The 8458-nt window shown below is 47.0% G+C and overlaps 1 protein-coding gene across 1 annotated transcript in view; it reads right to left on the bottom strand.

Moving 5' to 3' along the window:
• The window catches only part of TYR (tyrosinase), a 259380-nt gene extending 251140 nt beyond the window's left edge, over nucleotides 1-8240 (bottom strand). The window contains exon 1 of the mRNA XM_085623141.1: nucleotides 7285-8240. Coding sequence (XP_085479267.1) covers nucleotides 7285-8121 — 837 coding nt within the window. The 5' untranslated portion in view covers nucleotides 8122-8240. The remainder of the gene's footprint in view (nucleotides 1-7284) is intronic.
• Nucleotides 8241-8458: the final 218 nt, after the last annotated feature.

The raw sequence follows: 8458 nt of genomic DNA on the forward strand, positions 1-8458 counted from the left end.
CTAACTTTAAAACTGCTGCTTAGAAACATGTCGTGTTTGGAGTCAAACACCTTGGAATCATACCTCCACACAAGTAACTGGTGTGGGACGTATGAATCCACCCTTCCAAGGGACATATGTGGGTCACCGGTCTACCCGGTACCAGCTTTCTTGACCTGGGCAGCACAAAATGGACGCTGCCAGCCACAGACATGATTCTTCTCTCCTGCTGCTGAGCCAAGCTCGAGCAGATGAAGGCATGACAATAGGCATCCTGTCACAGGGAGCCGTGACCACCTCCCAGACAGGGTTTAGTGTATTGGGACTGGGTGGGTGAACTCAGAGTGCCAGAAAGTCTGTACAGGGGCACATTTGGTGTCCCTGTGCATAGTCCAGCTCAAACCAGTTCTGGGAGCCATTGGCTCCTGCTCTGGCGCGAAACTGGACAAAGGACATGGGTGTAGCCACCCCTCTGTCCTGCCCCTCCTCTAGCAGGGTCCACAGAATCTTTCCAACCCCTTCCCATGGATATAAAGTGGGTTACCCAACTACAGGACTTTAGATTTTACCTGGACAAGATTCTGCAAAGGAGAAACCAAGTACTTTGACTGCCTACACAACGCTAGATGACTGAAGAATTTCCCTTGGAGTAAAGGAGTTACTTCCCTGCCAAAGCAGGCACCTAAACGCATCTGACCGGTTTGCTTCTCCTGAGCTCCTGAGGACTCTGAAGATTTCAGCAACACAGGAGGTGGGTTCCCGAAGCTCCCTGAGATAGCTCTGACCTCTCAGCGATTCTGAGACCAGTATCCCTCGTGGAGACCATGCAACCCGAACCTCTGTGCAACGCGTACATTTACAATTGCATGTGTCCTGTGGGCTGGTACTTTGCAAACTAGCTTGAGGTCTCCTCGTGATCCCTGGTCTGTTTGCCTGTGGGTCCTGGTGAGGGTCACTTTGTTTGTTCTTGGGCTTACCTGGTTGCTCCAGATGTGTTTCCTAACTCTTCATTGCTTGGGGAGTCCTCTGGACCTTGCTGGTTCACACCGTAACCTGTTTACTCTGACCATATGGGCTGCATTTGCCAAGGCTTGTTGGTGCTCCAGCCGGACATCGACCCCTCAGCACTCGACATCCTTCGTGAACAGCTCACTTCCGGATCCTGGTCATCCTCGACGTCTCCTGGTCCCCGTGGCTGCAGAGTCAAGCAACCCTTCTCCGCACCTGAAGCACTCGACCATCGGTGGGCATTCGACTACTGAGCCCCTGGTCACCTGAAGTGACCTAGAGTCTGTCCCCTCTGCTGTCAGGTTCTTCTCACCTCGAATCCAGGCTTGGAGTCCACCGGACACTCTTCGCCCTCCTGGCAGCAGTACTTCTTTGCAACTCTCTATTGAAAACGACTAAGGTTTCCAACACCACTTGACCCCTTTGCACCCGGATCCTCTGGGATAGGTAACACGGGTACCTCAGTACTCACTTGTGGGTTGGCCTTAGAACATCCTATGTTCCAAATGGTTTGCTCGAAGTCCTTGTTGAAGTGTCCTTAACCTGTAACTTTACAACTGCGACTTTCCCATAGAGTTGTACGGAGCATGCAGTCGTGTTTCCTCACTGCACCCGTCCTCCGTGGGCACCCTGTGTCACTCCTCCGGGTGGTTCCTTGGTGTCCCAGCCATTCTACATGATCTAGGCACTGTCTAGTCAAGTCGTTATTGTTATACCATTTTTTTAGTATATGGTTCGGTCTCCGCCTGGAGCCCGCTGTGTAATTTTCTACTTACGAATGTTCTATTGATTCAGTTTTGTGTGATTTGTGCCGTAGTCTCGTATAGAGACTAGTAGAGAGTATTATATTAATAAATACATATTTGTATACAACTACTGTGTGGTTCTCCTTTCATTTAGTAGGTCATATTCTGGTAAAACAAGCTGCTTTACATTCCTTCAAGATTAAGCCGGAAGGCTGCTCTCCACAGCTAACACTAGGATAGCTTTCTAAAGGTTATCTTTGACCTCATACATCATAAGGGTCATGTGGACTGGTACAGGGTGCCCACTTTAATTAGTGGACAGCATATACCAGGCCACCTTCTCACACTGCTTGAGAAGGGTTTCACCACCGCCAACTAGTAACCCAATTTTCTACATGCATCTATTTCTGAAAACTGTAGGGCTGCTACTTGGTCGACCCCATCCACTTTTGTTAACCATTACAGAAGCTCAGAGGAAACTCACCTTGATTAAGTGTTGTGTTATGAGTGTCTTTCCTCTATGAAGCAATAGTGAGTATGAGTCCGGTTTCATTAAAGAATTATGTTTTTCGATGCATTCAACCAGTTGTCTGTTGCATCTTTCTTTGCTTGCTATATCTCATTAGTAATGAGGTAAAGAGTGGGAGACGCTACGATAAAGCTCATATTATTTACTAATAATTGCATTACGCCAAGTCCTACTGCCTCGCGTTAATTCATAAAAGGAACAGAGCAACTGTGTTGTTGGCATACCCAAGCTTGTTACTCACAGGAGGAGCAGCGGGGGGAGGTGTTTTCATTTTTGCAGCTTTGTATTAGGCCTCATGAGACGGTACCACCTCGTTAGTAATGAATTAAAGCAAGAGAGAAGGACTAGGCGTAGTGCAATTACTGGTAAATAAAATGAGCATACATGCAGTACATGTCTCTACTGCCTTCATTCTAAGCTGCTTCCAAATGTGGTTACTCAATACTTTTTGGGTTTTGCTTTATAAATCATTAATGGTAATTGGAGTCCGCAATTGTACTTTGGTTTTGTATAGATTTATTTTACTCTAATAATATCCAACTTTATTTTCAGGGCAGCTGTTTTTATTTTTAAAGTCTTCAATAAAGAACACTTTCAAAGAAAAAAAGCTACATGGCAGCAAGGGTACAGCATCCATTTTAGGACATCCTCTTTCCTCACTCCTTATCCATACTTCTCATCCATCATCTCTACTTCTCATCCTTGTTTCTCATCCATAATCCCTAATTCTCATCCATCTTCCTTATGTTTCATCCATCAGCCCTACATCTATCATTCCAATTTCTCACCGCTAATCCCTGCTCTTCTCATCCCTACTGCTCATCCATCATCCCTACTTCTCATCCATCTTCCTTACTTCTCATCCATCTTCCTTACTTCTCATCCATAATTCATCATCCCTATTTCATATCCCGATTTCTCAAGAATGAACCATCATCCCTACTTCTCATTTCTCATCCCTCAATCATACCAACACACCTTCACACTGATTGGTTGGCAACAGTCAATCGTAGTTAAGAGAAAGGGCTGCATTCTATTGGTGAAGCCACTGAAAACAAAATAGTGTTTTACATTATTCCAAAGTGAGAGATTTGAATTTATTTCAGAAAGTCAGAGTAGGTCCACTGATATTGTGCATACAGATAAAATCAAAACTCAAAATATGTGTACTCTTGTGGGAGCATGTGAATGTGATTATAGGATCCCAAAGCTATCATTTTAAGTGGCTAAGCCTCAATTGCCTGGGCCCTATTGAAGAGGGACATTGAAGCCAAGCTTGCAGGGGACACCATTGGTTGGAAAACTGACTACAGCCAATCTCTGCTACTAAGCAAAAGGACAAAAAAAACTATAAAATGCAAATTCTACATAATTATGTATGTGTGGGTGTAACCAACCTACCAAGAATAATACTTATTACACCAGATTTTTTTTTTTAAATGTAACGAATTCCAGCCCAAATAAGAGTTCTATCTAAACAGCAAACTCAAACACACAACTGCCCAGAGTTGTCTGAAAAGCAGACTATGGACTTACCACTAGCCGGGGCTCCTCAGCTACAAGCATCCTTGAGGTGTAGCTAAGATCAAAATGATACAGGCAGTCAGCTGTGCCACCATTCAGGTATGCACGCTATCGGAGGCATTAGCATTACCTAAACATTTAAGACACAATGCACTGCTGTTTTCTTTTATGAAATCACCACAACCTTATTTTTCTAAGAGATCGCTTCTGTGCACCATAAGCGTGCACATGCCCCTTACGATTACAGAGTGCTTTATAAAAGATGGCGATTACACAGCACCATTTTACTCCACAAAATGCAATTTCCCACAACTCATTACAGAACAACACACAACAAAACACTCTGCCACAACTTAAGATACCCCGTCACGATAAAATATAACACCAGATATCACATCTTATCACACTAGAAACAAAAAAAAACTCAGTTAGCATTATATAACACTGACACACCCATATAACATCTCAATACATCAGTCAATACTTTTTAAAATCATAGCACAAAAAGTATAGCATATCACACCACAACACATTGCCTTGCCATCACATTGTGCCACGCCGCCTTCTTGCATACAGTACACCACATCATCCGATAAAACACATGCTAGATCAGACAACACACCTCACCATTCAATATCACAGCACAACATATCTATTTATAAGACATCACTGTTAATTAAATTTTCTCTCAGTACAAGAAGAAGGCTGACGAAGAGAGAGTTGGTTAGTGAGTCAAGTTAGAGGAGAAGTTGACTGCTCCTGAGAACTAACAGTCTTAACTCCTTGATGATTGGATGAAAGTGTAGGGATCGATCTACTTCCAGGGGAAAGAATGTTCCATAATCTTTAAGCTAAAAAGCTGCATTTTTGACAGCTCCTCTGCACTTTAACTTAAAGAACTGGAGAAGATCTCGAGTAATGAATCTCAGGTAGTTCAAACTGGAATGCTAGCCTGGTGTTTATTGGTGATCTTCCATGCAGGCAGTTAAAGGTCAAAATAACATCGTAAAGATAATTCTCACTGTCACAGGGCGCCAGTGCAAGTCGGAGACATTGTCATGTTTCATCGTCAGAGATAGGAGATCTATAGTGTTCTGCGCATGCCTATTCACTGATGCTCCGACAGCCTCCAAACAGAGCTTTTGCATACTTCTCAACACAAAAGTATGCTGGCCGGTGGATATTCCCGTTTTAGGAGACATGGAGGAAAGAATGCGGCCTGAACCACTCACCCAACATGGACATCACAGCTTACTTTGTCATTTCAAATGGAGCCCAAGTACTGAGTCTATTTGGGGGTATGTAGTGGGAATACCAAATGTATGGGGTGAGATCCCATTTTGCCAAATGAGGATAAAATTAGGCCCAACAATAAGATGTGTTTCAGAGCTCTTCATGTTTAGGGTCGGGGGAGGGGGCGTTCCTCATGTCATGAGCTCCTCCAGAATCTCAAACCATGTGGTAACGTGCACCTGGAGGGCTGCTGATATGTTGGCAGATTTGCATATTTTCAGCATAAAATGGTTCTGGGTGTCCCAGCATCTAATAAAAACGAATCCATCAATAGGTTAAAAGGGAATGGAAGCAAAGGGCGCTCTGCATTACTCGACATTTCATTATATCATTTACATATCGAAACAAAAACCACCTCTTCACAGCGCATCACACCATAACATACTATACAACACTCATGCACCTTATTAGACAACACACCGACCACACATCACTGGAGTTGGGGGCATAGAACTTTGACGATAACAGGAAAGGAAGGGCAGTGTGGCTAGGTATGCTGCGTGGCGTAGGGCGCTCCGGGACAGTGACGCGCCTGCCAAGGTAGACATGGTAACAGGGTAAAAAGAAATATGAGAATGAATTTGCAATAACATGAAAGGACAGGCCCCATCAGATGTGGTGTCTGGGGGAGGATGAACCTGTGTTGATACAGAGCTGGGCAAATAACAGAGCAGGGTATGGAAACTTACAGGGGGGCCCTGAGACAATGCACCATGGCGAGCTTGTTTGAATGACAACATACAAACCTAAACCTGCATGCAAAATCTTGATCAGTCATAATATTAAAACAAAGTCCCTCCTCTACCATGGATATCCCCCACATTGACCAATCAATTCCATTACTTGTTTACCTGCCTGATTTAAATCCATCGCTATTACTCCAAAATGATAACTTTACCACACTTAACATTGAGTTGACTTAAAGCTTTGTTGAAAAGAAGTGAGCGCTATCTTCCAATAAAATCATTACACTTTTTCCACTGTTGCTTGTGGTGAATTCCAACCTCTCTTTGGTAGCGACTACTCATGGCGCATCGCCGAGTTAGTGCATCATTGCTACATTCATAAAAATCTGTGGAAACGCTAGAAATGCGCGGTAACATTAAAATGAGGGACTTGGTGGAACGCAACAATTGATGTACAGCATCTTCCTGCAATGAGAGCACACTGGGTCCTTCTTCACTGGCGAGTACTCAGAGAAGGCGTACAAACTGCCCAAAAACCCAGAGTCTAACAAATAAGAGGCCTCCAAACTGGAATGTGCAATCCTGAATACCCTCTGCCTACGACACATCCTTCTCAGACGTCTATCGCACCAGGAGTCAAGCACCTGTGGTGCTTCACCGACTACGAATACAGTAAACTACACAATGTGACCCGGGTTACCAACGGAATGGAGAGCAGAACTACTCTATCTTCAGCTGGATCCGAGCCCAAGCGTACCTGTAGGCACAGGAGCAAACTTGCATATTCCCCCAAGGACTTTGGGGACTGACCTTCAAGGCACGACCATGAAACTATCCAATTTCTGATCTGAGGTGATGGGTAAGAGGTGAAGTGAGAGGCGGGTCTAGGGAAAGGGGGAGAGAGCGCCAAATTAAATGCAATTGAACAGGAACCAAGGGGCACGCTTAAAGCTACCTTAAAGAAGGAGGAACTGTGCTGAGATAGTGGATTGTGATAACTAGACCCCTGTAGAAAAAGGGAGAGTATGGCAATTGAGGACAACACTAGAGGCAGCAGGCATGATCGTGGTATGGCGGAGCACACTACCGGTAGCTGTATGGAGTGCGAAACACTATGGCGATGGAGGACCAGGATGAAGACAATGGTATAGGGCGCCAAGACAGTATGGCAATCGAGGGCCGTTCGGTAGACAGCTGCATGGACTAACAAACAGCATAGTGACTGGGGTCCATTCTATAGACAGCTGTATGGAGTAAGAGATGGCATGGTGATTGAGGACCATTCTATAGATGAGTGTATGGAGTAAGAGACCTGGCTTTTGCACGAACAACACTTTGCATGTTGGGACATGTAGTTTCATTTGGACAGTTATAGGTGGATTATAGCAGGCAAGGCGTTAATTGCAAAATCTCACGTCTAACTGCAGATACTAGTACACACCCAGACATGTGGACTCCCTACAATGCAGGAAGTAGTAGCAATATAGCCACGAAGCACACGTTTGACTTCAGTTCTTACCTGCCAGGAGGAGAAGAAGGAGGCCGGGCTTAGCAGGCCGGCTACTGTGGGGTGCCGGTCGCCCATCAGCTGGTCGGTGCAGACGTCGCAGCCCTGGGCGTCCCTCCAGTCCCAGTAGGGGATGGTAAAGTTCTCGTCTCCCGTCACCTTCTGGAGTTCGCGTTCCCAAAAGAGCAGGTAGAACCGGTGCCATGGCAGGAAGGCGGGCGCTTCGTGGGCGAAGTCGATGTTTCTCCACACCACAGTCTCCTCCTCGCCCTCCGACGGCACCCATGAGTCCCGGGACGCGTAGTAGTGAATCCAGACGAAGAGGTCGTAGACGCTGATATCGGCGAAGAGCGGCCGGGTCCCGTTGTCCATCTGCTCGTAGGTCCCAGTGGAGATGACGTAGTCGGGGCTGGTGGTGCGTTTGGCCAGGTTCAGGTAGGCCAGGAGTCGGGCGCTCTCAGTGGCGCTGAGCTGAGTGATGCTCTTGCGCACCAGCACGCGCGGCTCCGCGCAGTCTGGGCCCCAGCGCCCGAAGGCGCACTCCCCGCACTGGAAGCCGCTGAAGGGCGCCACGCAGCGGCAGGTGCGGTTGTAGAAGACGATGGGCCAATCCTCCCGGTCGTCCACACCCGAAAACGGAAACTGGGGTCCGTTGGGGGCCTGGGACACCTCCACGAACTGGCAGCTGCCGCGGCCGGAGAGCTGGCCGCAGGGAGAACCATCGCCGTCCCACACCGGGCAGCACTCCTTGCTGAGTAGAGCCTCGGAGGTGGCGCAGGGCCGCGGGAACTGGGCCTGACAGGGCATTGCCCACAGCAGCACACAAACGGCCAGGACCCACACCATCATCGCGCCTTCTGCAGAGTGGGCTAACCTGCAACATCCCAGCAAGATTACAAGTACCCTCCGACCCGCCACCCCCGCACATCACATCTGAGACCACGTGCACATACCACCGTGCGGATGCCCCTCTAGCGCGTGAACATAAAAGCAGCATTATCAGAGAGCCTGCGTCCTGTGCGCACATGACCGGCCTGCAGGGAAAGGGCCTTCTCGGGAAAAAGTTACGTGCCGGGTGGACGGGCAGGCTAATTTGCTAGTTTGCTCAACTAATGAATTAAATTAGGAACTGCACCAACATGAGAAACCTACAAGGCTTTGTTTGTGGCAGGGCTGTTCGCTTCAC

Source organism: Triturus cristatus, chromosome 8, assembly GCF_964204655.1.
Source record: "Triturus cristatus chromosome 8, aTriCri1.1, whole genome shotgun sequence".
In the NCBI taxonomy this organism is placed as follows: domain Eukaryota; kingdom Metazoa; phylum Chordata; class Amphibia; order Caudata; family Salamandridae; genus Triturus; species Triturus cristatus.